The sequence below is a fragment of the Nomascus leucogenys genome, chromosome 22a, assembly GCF_006542625.1.
Source record: "Nomascus leucogenys isolate Asia chromosome 22a, Asia_NLE_v1, whole genome shotgun sequence".
Lineage (NCBI taxonomy): Eukaryota > Metazoa > Chordata > Mammalia > Primates > Hylobatidae > Nomascus > Nomascus leucogenys.
Window position 1 is genome coordinate 73,249,812 of NC_044402.1, and position 23,901 is coordinate 73,273,712.

Here is a 23,901-nt window from a genome sequence, read left to right on the forward strand (position 1 = left end):
TGCAGGCTGAGCACAGCTGTGTGGGGACTCCAGGGTGGCAATAGCAGGAGAGCCAGTGACCAAAGTGGATCTGAGTTAAAAAGAGAGATGTGGGACCAGGTGGATTTCGGTACAGGAGGTTGGGGGATTTAGAAGTCAAACGTCCAGATGGAAGATCCTCAAAGCAGAAGCTAAAGCTCTGAAAGGGAGGTGGAGATCATGTAGACATCCACACGATATGAGGTGCAGGCTGGAGGAAGGAGAGGCTGGAGTGGGAACAGAGAGTTGAGAAGGTGGCTGCTGAATCCTGTTCCCTGTGAAAGAATCCCACCTGCTCGCAGGATACCCCGCCTCCCACTCAGCATTGCCAGACCGTCTTCTCTTTACTCTATTTGAGTAGCTCAGGTGCTTGCTTTTTTGTCCCCCACCATTTTCTCCTAATACCTTTCCTCTGACCCACCTCACTCTGTGGACCCACTGGGACAAGCTCCTCTGGGCAGCATCCTCCCTCTGTTGCAAATCCCTGACACCCATGGGTGAGATGAAGAGGCATTGGGCAGGTGTCTAGCTCCTTGGGATGTGGGCTGGCCGAACCTGCTCACTTGCAGCTGGAGGAGGGTACAGAGGACAAACAAGAATGTCTTGGAGGGACAGGTGGGTAGGGAGGTTCAGGAGAGATTCCCCTGGGTCCTGGGTCCAAGTTCAGAGTCCCTCACCTGGTTGCCCTCCCTATGGGCCGCCACACATCTGTCCTGAAAGGTGTCATTTTCAGCTTCTGACACTGTCGTGGAAGGGAGGAGAGTCCTTTTTGTCCAGATTAGCTGTGTGCCACGTGTTTAGGTGAGAAAGTGGCTGGCAATGATGTCTCACCCTGCGGAACTTCTAAGGAAGTTTTAAAAAGGCACTCCTTCACTCCCTCAGGTTTTCTTTCCTGCAGATTATCTTTGTTTTCCCCCAATTTAAATATACCTCACTGTATTCAATTATGTTGCTTAAAAGCTATGTATATATTGATGTGGGCAAAATGCAGTATTGTTTTTAAAACACCAAGCATTTTATGTAAATCTGCAATAAAATCAAGAATATCTGTATGTTACAAATACTGAAAAACACACATTCATGTTTTATACTTTGGGTTTTCATAACCATGGCACACCTGTATCATATTGTTTAGATTTTGTGTTGGCTGGTAAAAAGGTTGGTTGGTAGAAGGGTCGTTTTTCTTCTTCTAGTACTATAGAGATAATTTATAGGAAAGCCCAGTGCAGCTATTTTCTGATGGGAAAATTGGCATTTGAAGTTGGGTTTCTAGATTGCAGCAGAAATCTGTTTTAGTGCATGAACAAAGATTAATCCGCATAGGAAAGTGTTTGCAGCAGAAATCTGTTTTAGTGTGTGATCAAAGATTAATCTGCATTGGAAAGTGAGACTCTTGGCTTGTGTTAACATTAGAGTTTGGATATATGGTGTCCTTGGGCCTCAGGGAAGTCCAGTGTGGAGAATACAAGGAAGCCAGAATGTGCTTCCCAGAAAACCTAGTTACAGAAGCTGTAAGGCTGACCCCTGAGGACAGTGACCAGTAATCAAAATGACAGTGCCAAAGGAGGCCAGCAAATTCAGACTTGACTCATGATGACATTGAGGCCAGGAGGATCCGTTTTTCTGCTGGGTGGCACCTGCAGAAGAGATTTAGCAACAGTGAAAGAACAAAAAATCAGACAGCTGATAGCGTCAAGGCTCTGGGTCAGCTGTAAAGGGTGGGCTGTATTTCAGGCTAGAACTAGAGGTATGCAGGACAAGAGGTATCCTGTATGTAGGCATGGCAAGGAGAAGGCAGGCTGTGGACCGCATGTAGGGCCGAGCTCCATCCCAGCAAGGGAACAGACATGCTCATCAAGGAAAAAGGCCAAGCACGTGAGGTGGATTAGGGAACGCCGTGGCTTTGTTGCCCTGTGGTGCAGCCCTTCGCTCCACCCTTGGACGACTCCTCCCCTCATGCCAGATAACTGGACACATGGGCGCCCAGGGATAGCTCTAGACCTTCCCTGACGGTGGGGACAGAGTTCCCCACGACGAAGAAGACTCACTCAAGAGGCAGAAGCAGAATGGAGGACAGCAGAGCCTGGAATTGAGTTGAGGAAGACAGGTGGACAGAATAAATGCAGTAAGAGCAATCATTTAAAGCTGCGACGCTGACTCCTTTCCATTTTTGGATAATTTTTAGGTTTTGGTTGCTGTTATTGTTGTTTAGAGACAAGCTCTTGCTCTGTCACCCAGTGTGGAGTGCAGTGGCGTGATCATAGCTTACCCTAACTTCCAACTCGTGGGTTCAAGGGATGCTCCCACCTCAGCTGCCTGAGTAGCTGGGACTACAGGCATGTGCTACCACACTTGGCTAATTTTTTAATTTTTTGTAGAGATGGGTCTTGCCATGTTGTCCAGGTGGGTCTCGAACTCCTGGCCTCAAACAATCCCCCCACCTCAGCCTCCTGAAGTGTTGAGATTACAGGCATGAGCCACTGTGCCTGGCCAATTTTCAGTTTTGATATACTTTTAAATATATCTAGCAAAGTTGCAGGAATAAAACAAAGGACTTACCTAGAATTTTTCCCAAATTCTGCCAATTGTTTACATTTTGCCCCATTAGCACCAGTCTCCCTTTCTCTCCTATATTTTTCTGAATGATTTGAGACATTGTACTCTTTTGCCCCTAAATACTTGAGGGCATGTTTCCTTAGAGCAAGGACATTTTCTTATATAACCATAAGACAGTTGTCAAAATCAGCAAAGCTGGTTCCTTTTAACACTAATAATAGTAGTCAAACACCATCCATAATGTTTTATAATTTCTGTTCTATTATTTTTAAACTGTCAACGATTGAAGTTTTCATTTAAAATGTAATTAAGGTTCTTTTTTTCTTCCCACAGTGTTGAAAGAGAAAACACATACATTTTTTTTTCAAATATATTACATGGGAGCTTTTGCCAAGTTTACAGAAATACAATTGAAAGTGGAGTTACAACATAATGACACCAATTAGATAAAGTCATCAGAGAGATCAAAGGAATTTTCAGAGTGACGTGCTTTATATCTGTTTACCTTGGAATTAAGTATTTACAGTGCTATCTCATTTTTGAGAATAAAACCGAAATCATAAATGGGCCACACATGGGTTTCTTACAACTAAATTTTCACCAATGAGTATATTTTGGCACTAATTCTGAGAGCACAGACTGGGCACTCTATTCCTCTGTACTTCCTTTTAAAATACAAAATTGATTAGTATCCCTAGATTCTGATGAATTAAATTTAGGTTTTGTTTTTATTGGTATCAAGTGATCGTCATGCTTCTCCTATCCCTTCTCTTAAAGCAAGAAGCTTATTCATAAAGAACATCACAGAGAGATTTGACCATGTACATCATATGATTTCAAATGGCTTCTTTCATCCTATCTCCAAATCACTAGCATTATGTTTGTAGGTCTTCATGCATTAGGCTGATTTTTCTTTCAAGCATCTGTTTTTTGAATGAAAATGTGCCCTTTGGCAGAATCAATCTGAGAGGCAATGATGAAGTAGAGGAAATGGGAACTAATATTTATTGTGTGCCTGTGTTGTAAGGAGCTTTACTTGAGTTATCTCATTCAGTCCTTCCATCAACAATCAGGGGTGCCATGGTAATATTTCTGCTTTATTATTGAGGAATCTGAACCTCAGAGTGGTTGAAAAATTCAATCAGTGATTCTTTCACTCAACAGCTATTCCCTGAGAGCTTCTTCCTATGTCCCAGGCAAGTGTTCTAGGGTCTGGGTATGCACTGAGAGAAAATAGATGCCGTCCTGCCCTCCATTAGTCTGTGGTTAACAGAGGAGAAAAGCATTGAGCCACTCCACACTCAGATGCGGAGCATAATGACACGTTACCTGGGCATGCCAATGACAGAGACATGATGCTGAGGGAGAGAATAACTGAGGGACTCATGTGGACTGGGGGTTGGGGAAAGCCACGCTGAGGAGGTTATACTTAAGCTCAGGTGAGGAGAAATTGGCAAGGGCAAGTGGCAGAAGTACATTCCAGGCAGCAGGAGGCTTGAGGAGGAAAACTTCGTGTGTTGAAGGATCTGAAAGAGGGCAGACTAGCTGGAAAGGAATGAACTGGGGAGGCGAGTGGGGGCTGAGGCTGGAGGGAAGACAGAGGCCAGGTTGTGTAAGGGCTCACAAGTCTTGTTAACAGCAGTGGAGATTTGTAGAGGTGGGATTGGAGCCCACGTCTGCCTGGATCTTCATTATTTATTTATTTATTTATTTGAGACAGGGTCTCACTCTCTTGCCCAGGCTGGAGTGCAGCGGCATGACCTCGGCTCACTGCAGCCTCGACCTCTTGAGTTCAAGTGATCCTCCCACCTCAGCCTCCTGAGTAGCTGGGACTACAGGCATGCCCCACTACAGTCAGTTAATTTTTGTATTTTTTGTAGAGACGGGATTTCACCATGTTGCCCAGGCTGGTCTCAATGCCTGGATCTTTAAGCTTATATCTTCCCAAGTCTCTCAGCCCTGCCCTCTCTCATGCCCCACCCCCTCAAACATGTGGCACCCTAATATTCTCTTCCACACTATTTTGCAGAATAGCTAAAGCACCACTTTCATTATTGACACCTGCTAGCCTTCATGCTGGGAAAAGTAGGGCCTAATCTGTTATTTGATGATATAAAGTATGGGCCTGGGTGAGACCCATAAGAACATACCCTGCAGAGAAAACAGAGTTGAGGTTATCTAGAGTGGAGAGATGACAGAAACCAGGATCCACTCAAATGACTCAAGGGGTGCAAAATTCCACCATAAACAGAGGCTTCCAAAACCACACAGAGCTGTATTATGGTGATTCCTACTACATATATGCAGTAAGTATATATTGGCTCAGATTGACAAGGATGTTTTCAGGTTGTTCATGGGAACTTGGAGCAGCAATAATAGAAAAAATGATAATGGAGGGGAATGAAGAAAGTCATCGCAAACAACATGTGTGGGCAGAAAAGCTGGCAGAGTTTAGAAGGAATTGAAGTCCAAAGTCTTGGCCGGGTGCGGTGGCTCAAGCCCGTAATCTCAGCACTTTGGGAGGCCAAGGTGCGTGGATCACCTGAGGTCAGGAGATCGAGATCAGCCTGACCAACATGGTGAAACCCCATCTCTACTAAAAATACAAAAATTAGCCAGGCATGGTGGCGGGCGCCTGTAATCCCAGCTACTTAGGAGGCTGAGGCAGGAGAACGGCGTGAACCTGGGAGGAGGAGCTTGCAGTGAGCGGGGATTGTGCCACTGCACTCCAGCCTGGGGGACAGAGTGAGACTCCATCTCAAAAAAAAAAAAAAAAAAAAGCGGGGCGTGGTAGCAGACACCTGTAATCCCAGCTACTCAGAAGGCTGAGGCAGGAGAATCACTTGAACCTGGGAGGTGGAGGTTGCAGTGAGCTGAGATTGTGCCACTGCATTCCAGCCTGGGCGACAAGAGTGAAACTCCATCAAAAAAAAAAAAAAAAAAGTCTCTAAAGATGAAGAATGCCTGAAGCCAAGAAGTAGCATGCTCTGGGCCAGTGAGTGTAGAAAACAGACAGAAGTCACTTTTCTTCTATAGTTTACATTTTAGTGACCAATGTGCATGGATGGCTATGGCAAAAGTGAAGAGACCCTATGGATACTGTATGCCCCCAGGGGTTACTGGGTAGGATCAGACTTAAGACAGGTGAGTTATATATGAATGCTTCCTGAGAAAATTGGTCAGAAAATAAACTGAGAAATGCATAGTGCCTGTGCTCCAGTGGCTTCACATGTTGAGGGACAAAGCCAGAAGGGATGCCTCTGCAGTGGGAAGCCCAGGTGTCTCTGAGCCGGCAGTCTTCCTGCCCCATAAATCTCCACTCAATCTCCTCTACCCGGCCTGCCACCCCTGGAGCAGTGCACTGCAGAGCGAGAAAGCAAAAACAAGATGATGGCAGTTTGCTCAAAAGGGTCGATAGTCATGGGCTATTACTTTCTGCGAAATGATCCTTTATTTTAGGTTTTTAAATGATCAGTGCATCCTAATTCTGTCTGATTAATATGTAGGCACTTTTTTTATAATTTCCATGTTTCCATGATTTCTATTACTGACATTATTGTTAATTGTATAAGAGCTGGGCTTCATGTGAGTTTTAATTCAGAATAATTATACATAATATTCATCACCCTTTGAAGACTAATATGGTTGAATAAAATGTTGTCAGTCAACTGTTTCTCTGTGAACAAGGAGGCAATGGCTGTGTTTTTCACTGTTCTTAGTCCCATTTATATGTTCGCTGGACTGTAGTAGATTCAGATTTAGTGTGATGAGAGGTAAGGATTTACTATGCAATAACATTGCTAGAGCAAATTGTTTTACGACTTTCAATTAAGTAGCACTGACCTACTGTGTGTGTCTCGCTCTCAACTTGAGCTTCCGTAAGAGAAGCTTATGGTTGATTAATTACTCAAATATACAAAGTGTGCACTAACTAAAATTACACTCATACCAGTGAGCCCGTGAAATCTCTGAACCTTTTAGTCATATGAAGGGCACAAATGGGTTGAGTGTGCTTCAACAAGAAATCAGGGGCTTTAATATTATTAGCAATAAATAGTTGCAGATCATTTCATCTCTGCTTTTAGGAATGAAGTGTCTTTAATTTTCTCTACCCGATACACCACTTCCCTCCCTCTTTTCCCCATTTCCAGCCCCCTTGAGGCGCCACATCTAGGCCTGCCCTCCCCTTCAGCACCTAATACTTTCCTTGTTTTCCCATCAAAACCATCCTCCAAGCAGCAGGCAGGACGATCTTTTAAAAACACCCATCTGTTCTTGTCACTTCTCTATTTAGAATGCTTCCTGTCACATGAGGATGGTGGTTAAAATTCTTACCGTGACCTGCAAGGCCTTCCCTGTCCTGGCCCCTGTGTGCTGAGGCCTCACTACCCTCCTGTCTTCCCCAATTCCCCTTGCCCTTATTCTCCACCCTACTGGCCTTCTTTGTCCCTTAACACTCGACCTGCTCCCTTTCTCCTTTCTCGCTGCCCCTATCCCCCAAGCCTCCTCAGCCTCAGATTCAATATCATTTCTCTGACTCCCAGATCTGAATTTGCCCTCCCCTCCCCACCTGAACACGTTTTCAATGCACCCTATACTTTTTTTCCTTTCCGGCATCTAGCGTCATTGTGCGAATCCAGGTATTTGTACTGTCGTGTGTTGGTAACTGTCCTCACTAGCCTGCAAGGCCTGGGAGGGGTCCACCATGCCTCCTCTGTCATCCCCCAGCAGGCATGCAGTCAATATTTGTTGACTGACTAAATGAGTGTGGATTTATTCTGCTGTTGCTGCAGGATCAATCTGACTGCCTTCTATGACTGAGACTTGGCTAAACTATTATTCTTCAGAGGAAATAATTCTACTTTCACTTGAGAGTACTTGAGGCTCCCTACACATATGGGTCAGAATCTTGAACTGTCACAGGCCAGGAGGAGAGAGCATCTCTAACAGGGGGCTTTGTCTGCAACTTTATCTGCTTGCTTGTAGTGTCATCCCAGTTGGGCTTTAGTCAGGGGCTCTTATGTGATTCAGGTTTGGAAAGCATCTTCTATTAGAGCTAAAGTTGTGATTCTTGCACTCCAGACCACTGCTCTCAGCGGGTTAGCCGTGAATTAAAAATGGTCATAAACTGACAAGCAGAATTTTGCTTCCACGTAGAAATGTCTATAAAAGGGCCAAAGAATGTAATTAGGTATCACCGAAAGGGCTCCAAAGTTATTTGTGCCCCATTATGCGGATGCTCTAGAAATCCAGGAACAAGGAAACAGAATAACTTGCCTTAAAGGTCAACTCAGTCCAGCCAGTGATCTGTTGTGGGAAAGGCAGTGCATGTGGCTTTAAACAGGTATACAGAAAGCTTCTGCTTGCAGGCTTCCATTTATAACTGCTTTGCTTTTTGCCTTCTTATCTACCATTCATTGGTTTAAGAATTCTGTAGCACTCTGGGATTTTGGAGCCATGTGTTTTGTCCATTTTCATATCATCTAGAGGTTGTGAAAGAACTCTGGGCAAGAAACAGAAAAAAAGGGTCTAAACATTATCTCACTTTTCTAAGCCATTCTACTGTCTAATCATGAGGCTTTCAGAGAAAGTACAGGTGACCTGTTCTTTGTCACGAGATTTTATGATCTCAGCTTTAGTATGTTGGGAGAACCTAGTGGAACATAATGAATGGGACCTTATGATGAGACACATCCCCACATCCCTAGAACAGTCCTGTGTTATTCTTTCCCAATCCTGGGCGCTGCCTCTTCTTATTCTGTCCCTATTCTGAGCACACCCCCACCCCAGGTGTTTGCAGCAATGCCTGTCAATTATCCCTGTGGCTTCCTGTTTTTAATGCTTTTCTAGTGCTGATTATCCCAGCCAAGGGGTTTCAGACATATCCCCAGGGAGCTTCTGATGCTTTCGCTACAGGCTGGTGATGGCCCGGGAGGAGGCAGAAAGCAAGGGGACAGTTGTGGGAAGGGGTGTGCCCAAAGCTCAGGCAGCATCCGGGTGGGAATGTGGTAGCCGCTGGGTGCCAGCAGTCGCATGCCACTCTGGCCTGCCTGGTGGAGGCTCCTCCTTGGCAGTGGACAGCAGCTTGGAGAACACCCAGAAAAGGCCTCACGGAGTGCCAGGAAGGCCCTGACCGCCACGGTAGGGAGTCCTGCCTGCCAGGGCCCTGTCTTCTCTTGTCAGATGGCTCAGCTCAGTTCAAGCTGCCAGCCTTCCTTTCTTCTCTGCATCTTGCTTTGTAAACTGAGTCTCAGAAAGTGACATGCCTCTATAATGTCTCCTCCTTCAGGAGATGCCACCCAACTTTTGTATGCCAGCTCCTGGGCTACCTCTAGGCCATATGGAGACTTTGTGCACATTATAAAAAGGGGCCCCCTTCCCCAGGCAGGAGCAGCCCCAGGCCAGGGCTCAAGGCTTGTGCAGCAGAGCTGGGTTTACCCCCACCACCCCCTCCCCAGTCTGTTGGTTGCTCTGCCAGCCTTCCAGCCAGAATTCCTCAGTGCTCTTGATGGAGACAATTAATTGGCTGTGAGGTGGACCAGGTTTCAACCTTTCTAAGACTGTCATCTTTTGTTTCATATTAGAAAATATTAGTATAGTCTGTACACTAATATTGTATTAGTCAGTATACTAATACATTTGCAACTCAATCTGAGGACAGGCATCCGGCCTCACTGGCCTGAGGACTTCTCTCCCTTCCCATCCCTTCTTTCTGCCTTCCCTCTTCCCTCTATTCTGAGCCACAGGCACTTACTTTGCTCTAAAAACTGGCCAACTGTAATTGACAGGTTAATTTTTTTAAAGGATTCTCTTAGTAACAAACAGCTCAGAGGGCAGAAAGGCTTTGCTTGTGTTTGTTAGGTTATTTCTGGGCTTTCTCTCTTGTGCTCTTCCTTTCTCCATCACTTTGGAACTTGTTGCTTTCTCCTTGGACTATTTTACCATGTGGATGAAAAATAGGTGGTATATTATAAAATTATTTAAGAAAGTCTATTATTTAAATTCTTATTTTTCCACAGGTCCATTTAGCAGATGATCAGTAGGTGTGTTGTGGGTCATTGTGTGCATATCAACAGCCTCAGTGATGTGAAGCTGTAATGTAGAAAATATTCTTTCTCAAAGCTGGAGACTATCTGGTTGGAAAATGTCATCAAATATACTGGGGTTCACTTAATCCTTGGTTTATTGTTACAACTACCATTATTATTATTATTATTATTATTATTATTATTACTACTACTACTACTACTACTATCCAGAACCATTTACTAAGTGCCTGATATGTGCAGGGAACTGTTATAGATTTTATTTCTCATCCTCACAATGGTCCTGAAAGATGGTGCTGTTATCCCAGTTTCCTTACCCAGGAGACTGAGGTAAGTAACTGACCCACGTTCACACAGGTAGCATGTGGTGGAATCGGAATTAAGACCCCAGTCTTGTGTGATTTAAATGTCTGCATACTTTCCGTAACATCAGAGGTTCTTGGCTTTTTCCACTGAAGCTCCCAAATGCAGAGGAAATCAACACATAATGCCTGGGGTCTATACCCTTTGTAGCTAGAAGTAGCCAGCAGCCAGATCAGAATTTCTTTGAAGTCTCATGCTTTAATCTTTAAAATTTATGCAAATTTAGCTTTCTACTCCATAATATAAAAGTATAAAAATAATCCTTTAAACTACTTGACATAGAATAAAATTTGAGCTCCAGGAAGAGCTCCTGTTTATTCTCCTCACATCCCTTTCTGCTCTGCTGGGTCCCACACGGGGTGTCTGCACACCTCGGTTGTGAAGGTCAGCACTGCACTGTGATGCATCTCAGTTAAATTCTTAGTACCAGTCTTGTTGATAAACCTTTCCATTAAGGTGAAAACTGTCACTTGGCCAATCCTCAACCATAGAAGTCATCTGAACAGAGGGTAGAGTCCCTAACACTTCATAGACAAGTCCTAAATTGGTCTTTGTTGATTCTTCATGGAGATCTTTGAGTGACATCTGTCTGGCTGGAAGTTTAGAGATGATTTAATCTTGTGGTTTGTAAACTTTTATTTTTTAGGAGCCAAAGTCATTTTTCAAATGAAACTATTCTTGGAACTTTAATTTATGAAACAAAAAATAAAGACACTCTAGTGACCATTGGGGCTGAAGGCCATGCTTGTGTGGTGTGCCCTCGGCTGAGGGTACTCCAGGGAGTACAGATTCTACAGAATGGATCTAATTCAAAGCACTCACTTTACTGATGGGGAGACTGAAGCCAGAGAGCTTGAGGGACTTGTCTGCAATGACCCAACTGATTAGCAGTAAGGAGCCAAGCCGGCCAAGTGCTTCTAAGACCCTTGAAAGTCCTTGAGGTTTTCTTGTCATTTGAAGAACTGATTTCCTAACTGCCTTCAGAGGTCCTGGAGGGGTCCTGGAGGGTTGGGAAAGGGAGTGTGCATGAGTCCTCCTGACAGGGGCCTCCCACGTGTATTAGCACCATGGCAGGGTGGCCTCAGTGTCAGGAGTGAGACTGGTGCCCTAGGTCTCAGAGACAGAACTCAATCCAGACTGGTGACTTGCTTACACAAGCCACCCCACCTCTCGAAAGGGCCTTGTAGAAGTTTCTCTGTACATGAACAGGATGCTCTGTAACAAAAGCCTGAGCCCTCCCAAGTGTTGCTTGAGGCATGCATCCTCAGGGCCACCATGCAAGAGTTTTGGAGTAACACTAGAGCTCACCATTCCCTTCTCCACCTTAAAGCACTGATTCAGTGTTCTACTCTGTTCTTCACCTGACTATTGATTTATCTCTGCTAACTCTCTATCATTGTAGGACTTGAGCCAAAGACATAGCTCTTTCCCAAGTGCATATAGCAATATGAAAAATGACTGAGTGAGGTCATTGATGTTGTTAAGGTGTTAGAGTGTGTTGGGATCCAGGGAAAGGGTTTACAGGAGGAAGTGCACCAGGGCCCCAGAGAGGACATTGTCCAAGAGCTCAGCCAGGCCACCACACACCTCCACAGCCGGAGTGTGGAGGGCATGTGGGGGCCACATAAAGACCTGCTGAGTCACCTCTGAACCACTGCTGATCCCAGGTTTAAGCTGACCTGTGCTGACTTATATGTGCAGGCCTTATTAAGCACAGGCTTAGCAATCCCCTTAAGTTTCATTTTGATTTTCGGAGAACTTGAAGTGACTATTAAACTTCTATAAAGATATGAACTGCTCCACAACCTAGCATTACTGATATGGTCATCTCTCTTTTATTTTTTTCAATTCATCAGCTAAACACCAATAAGGCCTACTAGAAGACTGCCCAGTATCTAACTCCCCAAATCCCTCTACCTCAGGAGGATTTTACAGTGGAAGGGAATTACCCCACGACTGCATGGGATAATCAAAGAGAGAGGACTGTCTGCTCATGCCACTGTGGGCATGACCCTTGCTGCCAGGTGCCATGTGTGCTCTGTGATTTGGCTGCAGGCCAGCCCCATCAGTCCAGCCCCTGGCCAGACAGACACAGTGGGTGATTCCATGGCCTCAGTGTTTGCTCAGCAAAGAGCGCTTCAGGCTTGGGCTCCTGAAATTGTACCATTGGCCCTCATCTATTTCAGGCCACATAGACATGGTGCCATCTGGTTTAGCAGTTGTCATCTTGAAGATCTAGAATCCTTATGCCCCAATCCTCTCCAATAACCTCTAGACAGTTTCTCCATTGCACCCCATGAACACAAATAGTGTCTACACACCAATTTGAGGGCCATAAACTCTATACAGCTTCCCTGTTGAATGTGGCTCCTTAACTTCCAAGGTGATCTTCCAGCCCCGCTTATTCATTGTAGAAGCCAGATCTTCCATATTGCTATGTTTAGTCTCTACTATTCCTTTTATCTATTGTTGTCTAACCAAACACACCAAATGTAGTGTCATGAAGCAACCACCATTCTATTATATGTATGGATTCCCTGAGGAATCTGAAAAGGGCACAAAGGGATGGCTTGTCCGTGCTCCACACTGTCTTGGCCTCAGCTGGGTAGACTTGAATGGCTGGAGTTGATCTGAGCACCTGGGGGCTGGAATCATTTGGAGGCTTCAGAGGCTGGCCTCAGTTGGACTGTGGAGCAGAGCACTTCTGTGTGGTATCTCCATGCAGCTTAGCTTCTCACCGTGTGGCAGATGGCTTCTGAGAGGCAGCACCCCAGGAGAGAGCATTTCGAGACCAAGTGTTCCTGGAGACCAAGGAGAAGCTGCAAGGCTTCTTCTGACCTAACCTGGGAAGTCACACAGCATCACATCCGCTGCATCCTATTGGTTACAACAGAATCACACAGGTCAGTCCAAGTTCAAAAGGAGGGGAACTAGATGGTCCCTACTGATGAAGGAAAGAGAGCGTCACCTTTCAGGAAAGCGTGTGGGATGAGAGATAGTGTTATATTCATCTTTAGAAAAGGCAGGCTGCCTCAGTCCACTGTCTGGCCATGACAGTTCACAACCCCTCCCACATCCAAAATGCACTCTGTCCTTTCTTGAGACTCCCAGAGTTGTTCCTGTTATGGCATCAACTCAAAGTCCAAGATCCCATCAGCTAAATCAGATCTAGATGTGGATGAGGCACCTTGAATGCTGTTTCTTAGGTACAGTTCTCTGATGATGCTTCTTCTCAATCTGAGACCTATGAATGAAAAGGACAAGTTATGTGGCCCCCACACCCAGCAAACAATGGATATAGGGGATAGGGAAACTGCAGCAGACATTCTCACTTAACAAGGGGGAAAGGTTGGAATATGTGGCACATAAGTTACCAGTCTGTAGCAATTCTGAAGTCCAGCTGGGCAAATGGCATGAGGTCCTTCATCAAGGTCCAATTCTGCTTTCCGGGAGTTGTTTTCTGTGGCTCCTGGCTTTTCTACCTTTTTTGTTTTTTTGGAGACAGAGTCTCACTCCGTCGCCTAGTCTGGAGTACAGTGGTGCAATCTCAGCTCACTGCAACCTCCACCTCCCGGGTTCAAGGAATTCTCCTGCCTCAGCCTCCCGGGTAGCTGGAATTATAGGCGTGCACCACCATACCCAGCTAATTTCTGTATTTTTAGTAGAGACGAGGTTTCACCATGTTGGCCAGGCAGGTCTCAAACTCCTGACCTCAAGTGATCTGCCTGCCTCGGCCTCCCAAAATGTTGGGATTACAGACATGAACCACCGTGCTCAGCCTTTTTTTTTTTCTTAAGAGACAGGATTTTTGCTCTGTCGCTCAGGCTAGAGTGCAGTGATCACAGCTCATTGAGCCTGGAACTCCTGGGCCCATGTGATCCTCCCACCTCAGCCTCCCCAGTAGCCAGGATTACAGGTACACGCCACCAGGCCTGCCTAATATTTTTATTTTTTTGTAGAGATAGGGTCTGGCTATGTTGCCCAGGCTGGTGTCGAACTCCTGGCCTCAAGCAATCCTCCCACCTCTGCCTCCCAAAGTGCTGGGATTACAGGTGTGGGCCACCACACCCAGTCTGATTCTGCCTTCTGGGTTTTTAGTTCTACCTTCTGAGTCATGTTCTCTTTTCATAAAACATAGTCTGTGTTGTAGCTGAGTAGTTCTCAGCCTGCTGCCTGCTCATAGAACTTGAAGGGTCCAAAGGATTCTTTTTATTAGTTACTGTCTCTGTTTCTTACAGTCCAGGATAGTGTAATTTGTATCTTAATAGGTTTCTTATGTATCAATTTATCATCCATTTCATTAGACAAAACCATACCCATGTGCATCTTTGCATAAGCCTTTTCCTACTTTGAACCTTTTCGTGGTTACTGTGATATAGCATCCTTAAGATTCTTTAAAAAAAGTCTTTTGCGTATCTAAAACAATCTGTGAAGCACCATCTTAAATCTTTCTGAAGTCTTAAAGCAGGGTTTTACAGTTGCACAGTTGGCCTCCTTACTCTGAGGCTTTGTTTTCCTGCCAATGACCTATATTTGATCTTTGTCATGAGGCCCTTTCTAACTTTGAAAATCTTTTATTGAGAGAGGTTAGAAATAGCTTTATTTTTGAACTCTACAAGTCCTAGACCCTAATTTATATTTACTCTAAATTCTGATTGCAAACTAAGTGACTCCTTTGTTAGCTCATCTGTGTATGCACCTTAAAATATACAGCTAAGAGAAAGCAGCTGCCATGGGTGTTTTTCCTAGAAGCCTCTTTGGCTAGATCCATCAGTTCCTCGGGGGCACTTTTCATTTTCCACATTCCTGCAGGCATCAGTTTTGCTCAACTTTCCACCACTGCAAAACAAGGGTGAGTGTCTTCCATCTTCCATTAATGCTTCCCTCACTCTTTTTTTTTTTTTTTTTTTTTTTTTTTGAGATGGAGTGTTTGTCTGTCGCCCAGGATGGAGTGCAGTGGCACAATCTCAGCTCACTGCAACCTCCGCCTCCCGGGTTCAAGCAATTCTCTTGCCTCAGCCTCTCAAGAATCTGGGATTACAGGCGCCCACCACCATGCCTGGCTCATTTTTGTATTGTTAATAGAGATGGGGTTTCACCATGTTGGCCAAGCTGGTCTCGAACTCCTGACCTCAGGCAATCCACCTGCCTCAGCCTCCCAAAGTGCTGGGATTACAGGCATGAGCCACCGTGCCCAGCCCTCACTCTTCTTTAAACTGTCATCAAATCTCCGCCAGCCCCATCAGGCTTCCTCCCAAAACTCATGCCACACATCTTAGGTTTTGTTGTACCACCACCTCACTTTCAGGTATCAAATTCTGCTTCAGTTATCTATTGCTGTGTAACAAACCATGCCAAACTTAACAGCATTTGCCAACCATCACTTTATTATGCTCACAGATTTCTGTGGGTCAGGAATTTGAACAGGATGCTGTGGGGAATAATTTGTCTGGAGCCTCATCTGGGAATACTTGAATGACAAAAATGACTTGAGTGGCTGGAGGTGACTTGGCTAGCTGGGAGCTAGAATTATCTGGAGGCTTCTTCACTCATGTGTTGGCTCCTGGGTTGGAATGACTCCAAGGCTGGAATCAGCTGGGAGAGTTGACCACAGCACTCATGTATGAGCTCTTATTTTCTCTAACTCCTTCCTTTAAATTTTTTTTTTGTTTTGATTGTTTGTATGGTTTTTTGTTTTGTTTGTTTGCTTGATGTCTTACTGGTAGAATCCTTTCTTCCATTTCATTTGAAATCTATTAGAGAGTTTAATAATACATGTAAAATAGAGAAGAACATTAACCATTCTGGAGTCCCATGGAATAAAAGTTGAAAGTTCTAAAGAATGAATAGTGAAAACTAAGTCTCTCTCCTGCTTGACCCTCAGCCACCCAGATCTCTTTTCCAGAGACAATCCTTGTTACTACTTTCTTGTAGATAGTCCACACATTTACAGATCTTTATGTATATTCACACACACGAACATCTTTTATTCCCACAAAATGGTATATACACCATGCTGTAGTTTGCTTTTTAAATTTAAAAGCAATAGATCATTCCATATCTGTATATAAGTAGTGCCGCTTCATTCTTTGTCATGGCTTCATACTATTCCAACAGCATCTATTTATCAAAAAATAACCCATCATCGTCTCAGAAAGTAACCCAGTGTCCTCTACTAATGGACATTTGAGTAATTTCCTGTTTTGTTGTTGTTTGGTTTACTATTACATACAAGCACCTGTGTTTGCGTATGTATTCAGGTATTTCAGGAGACTCTACATCTACCCTCTGAGGGAGTTTCCTAGCTCAGTCAAAGGAAATATGCATTTTTTTTTTTTTTTTGAGACAGCATTTCACTCAGTTGCCCAGGCTGGAGTGCAATGGCATGATCTCGGCTCACCGCAACTTCCGCCTCCTGGTTCAAGCAATTCTCCTGCCTCAGCCTCCCAAGTAACTGGGATTACAGGCCTGAGCCACCACACCCTGCCGGAAATATGCATTTTAAAATTTGATAGATCTAGTCACTGGCCACTGAATATGGAGGAAGAGAGGGAGGGAGGAAGGGAGGGAGGAAGGGAGGGAGGAAGGGAGGGAGGAAGGGAGGGAGGGAGGAAAGGAGAGAGAAAGAAAAGAGAGAGAGAGAAAGAAAGAAATGAAAGAAAGAAAGAGAGAGAAAGAGAAAGAAAAAGAATTATAGAGATATTTCCAAATTGCCTGCCTCTGAGGTTGTATCATTTTACACTCCTATAAACAATATATGAGATAACCTGTTTGCTTCATTCTCGCCAATAGTGTATTAGCAAACTTTTTGGAACTTTGCCAATTCTGACAGGTAAAACATTATATTGCACTGTAGTTTTTATGTGCCTTTCTGTTATGAGTGAGGTTCTGCTTCTTTTCATATGGTATTTTCTTTTATGAACTGCTTTTTAAATTTGTGCTTGGAAGATGAAATGCTGCCCAAAGATCAAGCTATATGCAAATAATTTAGAAATCCCAATTTTCTGATACAGGTTTTATTCTAATTAGCTGTTTTTATCCTAATTAATATAGAGCATTCTGCAGGGTGCTACATAAGAATGAATCTCCCAGCTTTAGTGAATGTTTATTAAAAAGTGCCCCATCAATTTTAAGGACTGACTTTTAATTTACAAGTATAAATATTTCAATCCTAATTTGGTAATCTTCACTATACTAAAAGCCATTATGCTGGAACCTATGTTGTCTTATTAAATGAATTATTTTTAAATTCAATTCAGCAATGACATGAATGAAACAATTAGAAAGTTTGACCATCAACTGGATATTATGGATATATTACATTTTTTAGCTGTGATAATGGTATTATGGTTTTATTTAGGGAAAAAGGAGTCTTTATCTTTTAGAAATTCCTGCTGAAATAATTATGGATTAAATGATATGATATCTGGCCAGGCATGGTGCCTCAAGCCTGTAATCCCAGCACTTTGGGAGGCCAAGGCGGGTAGATCGCTTTGAGCTCAGAAGTTCAACACCAGCCTAGACAACATGATGAAACCCTGTTTCTCCAAAAAAAAAAAAAAAAAAAAAAAAAATTAGCCAGGCGTGGCGGTGTGTGCCTGTGGTCCAGTCCCAGCTATTCTGGAGGCTGAGGCTGGAGAATTGCTTGAACTGGGGAGGCAGAGGTTGCAGTGAGCCAAGATTGCTCAACTGCACTCCAGCCTGGGCAACAGAGTGAGACCCTGTCTCAAAAAAAAAAAAAAAATAGATATCTGAGATTTGCTTCAAAATAATTCTAGAAGGGGTAAGTGGATAAATATGTAGATGAAATAGTATTGGTTATGAGTTAATAATTATTGAAGTTGAATGTTGTGTATGTGGTATTCTATTTCTGTATCTGTTGAAATTTTCTAGAAAAATTTAGAGGCAACAGATAAGTACTAAGTTTGTATTATGTGCAAGACATAGTTCCCTGTGTTAAAGAAAATGGACATTTCACAAGTGCACAGGACCTTTTTTACTTATTCTGTGCTTTAAGCCCATCCTGAGACACTGTACATAGTAGATGCTCAATATGCACAAGTCCTGAATTCCAGCCCACACACTCCTGCCCACAGGGCTTCTCTAGTTTCTGTTCCCACTAGCAGCGACCCTGATGATGTGTTCCACAAGACAGCAACAGGCCAGGTGCTATGGGGCTTGAAGGAAGATGAAGTCCCATTCATTGAGGGATCAGGAAGGTGCTTCCGTGGAGCTCATGGGGATTGACATTAAGGTGCCTGAGACAAAGAACACCCATCATATCCAAGACAATATTTCTAAGCACAGTGAAATGGCCCTTTCAATTTAACAGGAAGTATTTCTTTTAGGAGCCTGTTAGGGAGTTGCTAATGGTAATTAGGAGTCACAAAACTTTACAACATAACCAGTCCTTATCTGCTCTCTCTGGGCCTGTTTTTTTTACAGTCCAGAATAATATGATGCCCAGAAATGTGCTGCTTAGTCAATGCTGTCTCTTGAAGAAGAAGAGTAGATGGTGTCTCATAAGAAAGAAGAGAATCAGAATTAGGAAATTATCTAAGGAAATATCAGGAATGCAGGGTGATATATTGGTCCTGTGGGTATGTCTGAGTGATCACTTAGCTCAGAGGCTGAGGAAATCATGGTTTTAATGTTTGCATGCAGGTGTTGGTATAGTTGCCTCAGAATGAGAAGAAAAAAAGAATTTTTAAAAAGCTAGTTACATCTTGACTAGAAGAAGGCTCTTTTGAGAAAGCATCAATGTCACATTACGAACGCCATTCAAATCTACCAAATGGGCCAGATGGTTGCCCCAATACTGCGTGCTGCCAGCTGCCCATTGCTACAGATGAAGTCTTTTCTGCTGACGTTTGTGCAGCCCATAAGCACACTATGGAGTGCTGATTCTTTTGATGCTATTTAACATGTATGTGTCATCGTAATTATAAACCATAAATACACATGACACCATGCAATAAATAAAATTGCCCAGCTTCCATTCTGAAAGGGGAGGAGATTGTATTTATGACCTGAGAAGAGAGGGCGGCTAATATTCATTTTCCATTCTTTATAAATGTCACTCCTCTCTAGTTGGATGCTCTAGATGGCTTTATTCTCACCAAGCCTTATCCCTCCTAAACAGCACAGATTCCTGGGGCTAATACCTTATGCTAAGTGCCAGGTTTTAGAGCAAGCCTGGACCAAAAGTCAGGCAGATACAATTCAGGGGAATCCAAATAGTTCTAAATTAAGCTAAACTATTTTATTTGACACATACCAAAAGTTCTTTGGAGGTCACATAAACAGGCAGGTGTACGATGTAAAAGGAAGTAGGTAAATGGAAGCGAATCAGCTTCTTTCAAAAAAGACATTTTTCTCGAGATGCATTTCTTTTTGCTTTGAAAGAAGCTGATTCAGTGCCATTCACCTATTAAGTAGGCAGCACATTTATTTGTATCTGCATCTATAAAGCTCGAGTGCCTTTTCCCTCTACAAAAAGCTGAGCTTGTGTTTGTGGGGCTGGGGAGCGGTGCAGGGGGTGCTAAATATCCCACACAATTCAGGCAGCCACAAATATATAAATGAACTGGCAGAGATAGAACTCCTGCCCCCCGGGCACATTCAGTCTTATTCAGGAAGACCTGTTTAGAACACAACATCTTTATTTCAGACCAGAGACCCCGGAGAACACGTTTCATGGCTCTATAAATACAAGGCTCAGATGCTTCCTGACACCCAGCATTTCTGCTTTTTAACATGTAAATAAATGAATGCTCAAAGCAAGTAAATATCTGTGTGTTGAGTTTACAATCTTGTCTTTCAGAAATATCGACAGTATATGGCAGGACTTCTGGCTCCTCCTTATGGTGTTATGGAAACGGGCTCTAACAATGACAGTAAGTGGAAAATGTGAACATTTTGTATCTAAAAATTTGTCGTGTGGTATGTGTTTTCATGTGACAAAAAATATGTCCTACACCAGCTTGTCAGAGTAAATCTCCAGACTCTTTTGTGGATAAACAAACCTGCCAGCTCACAGTGGAGATATTTTTAAAGAAATGGTTAATATAGTATTATTCTGTGGTCTTAGCTGACAGAGAGAGGTATGCTCTGGTGCCAGCTGGAACTTCGGCATGCATAGAATACTTTCCCAAAATACCTTCATCTTGTAGTGAAATCCTGTGTTGTTTCTGTGCCCTTTTAAAGAAAGGATGCACGAACTGTATTTGTTTCAGTCCCATCTGTATACCTGAGAGCCCCACCTCTTGCTTTTTTTTTTTTTTAACTCTGTTGGTGAAGAAGAGAAGTGGGGTGAGTCATTTATTTAATCTTCCAAATCATGGCCTCTTCCAATTCCAGGCCTTTGTGAACTTTAGATGCTCTTACCACACACACACACACACACACACACACAAAGTGACTATGGAAGGTGACAGGTTAATTTGCTTAGCTGTAGTAATCATTTCACTAGGTATATGTATATCAAAACAGTGTGTTGTACATATTAAATATTTTTAATTTAAAACATCCAGGACTTTTATGAGAGACCGTCTCTGGCTGGTCAGCAAAGAAAGGAAGTTTTTCTCTGTGGTATGCTTCTCTAGTGGGTCCCCACTAGATTCAAAGAAACCCATATGTCCCCTGAGTCTTTTGATCTGTTCATGCGTGTCGGAAACATGGTTAGCGTTCATTACCATTGCATCTATGAGTCTCCTTATGAAGCTCTTGTGTGTATACATATAACAAGATTCCAGGTCCTGGAGTCTTTGGAGCTATAGTGCTTCAGCCAGCAGACCCAGTGATGCAGTAGGTAGGCCCTGCATCTTCAGAGCCACAGCCAGCCACCCTTCAGATCCTCTTCCTGGATCCTAGAATTCCCACCCTCCCTTGCTGACTGGTCACTCACTGCAAGAGATCTCTCTCCCTGTTTGACCGCGATTCTGAGTGAGCATCCTCATTCTCCTCCCCTCATTTCACTATTTCTATGCAGTCTCTGCCCTGTCTCCCCATTTGCCTTCTGCTTTCCTGCAGAGGAGGAGGGTGGGAGGGACAGACTTATCCTTCCTTTCCTCTCTTGTTCTTGCTTTCTTTCTCTCCTGGCTGAGCCAGGGATGGCTGGCTAATTAAAGCACCTGAGTTGCAATCCCAGCAGTGCTGTCTCCTAGCTGACATCTGACAAGGCACTTAGTCTCTCTGTGCCTCGATTTCCTCAGAGGGTTGTTGTGAAGATCAAGTGAATCAAAATAACGTTAAGTGTTTCAAAGTGCGCCAGGCATGTAAAAAGCTCCCAAATGGCGTTGGCTATTATTTCCTCACCTCCAGTCACTCTTCAACCCCTCAAAGTCTGGCTTTTGCCCTATACTTCTTGAATAAACGACTCTAAAGTTAGCAGTGACCAACCAATAACCAGACCCGATCGTTCCCGCTGCCCATGTCCAGACTCCATTCCGCCTTGGTTCCCGGGGTGCCACTGTGTTATCCTGGCTTCCTCCTCTCTCTCTAGCCACTCACATTTTGGTCTCTTCCATAGGTACTTCTTCCCCCGCCCTTACTGAAGAGTTTAGCCATGGCTTCTTTTCTCTTTCCTTCTCCATACTCACTTTCCCCTCTTCCATGGCATCCTTTCCTGCAACTGATACAAACACTTCCCAAACCAACACCTCTGTTTGATCCTTCCAGGAGCAGCCTGAGTTTCCAGGTGACCTCAGGTTCTATTTCTACCTGGATGTCCTGCTGGCCCCTCAAGCTCAAAATGTTGATAAGGGAACAGATTCTGATTCCCGCAAAACCAGCCCCTCCTCTGGAGAGGCCGGTTTCTGACAATTCTGTTGTTCTCCTCTTGTGCTGGGCTCCAAACCTCAGCCATTTTGAACTCCTCCTTTCTCTTGCCATCACCCCCGCTTGCCCCGGCCCAGCGCCCTTCCTTTGCGTGTTCACGGTCTTCCTTTCAGTTCCGTCTGCAGCCACCTGGCCTTGGGCCTCATCTCCTTGGATTTTAGGGCAGAAATGACTCAACTGGCTCTGAACCTTCACTATCTCACCCTTGGTCTAGTCTAGGCCTGATTTCCCCAAGACATTTTTTACTTTTTATTATGAATTTCAAATGTACAGAAAGTGGAGAGAATGGTACAGTTAACACCCTTATTTTCATCACTTTCATTTAACTGATGTCAATATTTTAGTACTTCGATATATTTCTTAGTGGTAAATTAATATGCATTTTAACATTATTTTTGCCATATTCTTCTAATCACAATCACGTATACACGTCATTCCAAATACGTCACCAGGCATTTTTGAAAATAAGGACTTTTTCATGTGTAACCAGAGCATCACAATCACACCTAGTAGCTGGCATGATTTTCCTTAATAACATCCACCACCCAATCCATATTCAAATGTTCCCAACCGAATGTCTTTATTGCTGATTGCTCAAACTGGACTTCAGTCAAGGACCATGCTATTTCATCTGGTGTTATGTCTTAAACATCTTTTAATGTTGGACAGTCTCCTTCCCTCCTTCCTCCTGATCATATCACTCTGCTGCTTGAAACCTTTCAATGATCTTCCGTTGCCTGCCATGGAAGGTGAAATTCCAAGACTATTAATGTCTTAGCCCAACTGTCAAGTTCCTGCGTGGCCTCAAATCACCTTTTCAGTGTCATTTCTCTACAGATACCCTAATTTCCAGCTACTCATATATGGTGATTTGTGCAACTGTGTATTTATCTTATTGAACCTGCTAGAAAGTAAGCTTCTGTTATATCCCATAACCTCATACAATCAACCCTAGTTCTTTCAGATGGATGATGGATGGGTGGACGGATGAATGGATGATTCGGGAAGAGCTTCAGAGTGCTGATCTGAGACCATCCTTCCTCTTTCTGACAGACCTAGGAAGTGATAGCGAGCCTGTTAATACTCTGTTTCAGAGAATAGCTCTTCTCTGCCTCTTTCCTGACTGTGTTTTTATGTCTTGCGCGGTCCCAGTTGTGGATCAAAGCTTCTATTAGGGAATGTTTCCAAAGTCTCTTTCATCCTCACCCCTCCTGCATTCTGTACTACCACCTACTAGGATGAGCACTCAGGTTTTTTGCTTTTTCGTTTTTGTCTTTGTTTTATTTTTTTTTAGTCAGGATCTCACTCTGTCACCCAGGCTGGAGTGCAGTGACATGATCATTGCTCACTATAGCCTTAACCAACCTGGTTCAGGCGGTCCTCCCAAGTAGCTACAGGCGTGCACCACCATGCCCAGCTAATTTTTTGTAGAGACGGGCTTCACCATGTTGGCCAGGCTGCTCTCGAGCTCCTGGGTTCAAGAGATCCACCTGCTTCAGCCTCCCAGAGTTCTGGGACTACAGGTGTGAGCCACTGCATTCAGCCAGCACTCAGTTCTTTTAATGCTGATACTGTAAATCCTGTGTAGCTCCTTGTGTAAAAACAAAATGTCCTGTTTACTCAGAATTTGGATTGTTGTATTTTTTTGTTGCAAACCACCTCATACTGCTTGACTAGTTTGAAGATAGGTGCAAGCCACATGTAAAAATGACCTATGTTTCTGTCTCCTCTATATAAGTTCACTTGTGCCTGCTGTACTGGAGACACTAAGCTCTGCTGGGGCAGTGAAACTCCGAGTGTGGCCACCCTTACCAGGGAAGAAGCCTGAAGGAGGTAAAAAGGAATAGGACTGCCTGTAGTAGATACTCATGAAATGTTTGTAAATCAATGACAAATGAGCAAATGGATGAGTCATTAGCCTTCTAGCTCAGAACACTGAGATACCCCTGGAAACAGCCTCTGCCACGCTCAGACTTGACTTGGAGATAGCAGGAATTTGCTTTGCTCACAATGGAAGTTGTTTTCCAATGTCTTTCATGTGCTACTTGCCCCAGCTTCAACTCACTAGAGCTGAGTGGGG

General features: G+C 43.8%; 1 protein-coding gene across 4 annotated transcripts in view; it reads left to right on the forward strand.

The window, feature by feature from the left end:
* The window catches only part of RAPGEF4 (Rap guanine nucleotide exchange factor 4), a 331,431-nt gene that overhangs the window by 175,941 nt on the left and 131,589 nt on the right, over positions 1 to 23,901 (forward strand). For all 4 annotated transcript variants that reach the window (XM_030803682.1, XM_030803683.1, XM_030803684.1 and 1 more), the window contains one exon: positions 19,807 to 19,879. In XM_030803682.1, coding sequence (XP_030659542.1) covers positions 19,807 to 19,879 — 73 coding nt within the window. The remainder of the gene's footprint in view (positions 1 to 19,806; positions 19,880 to 23,901) is intronic.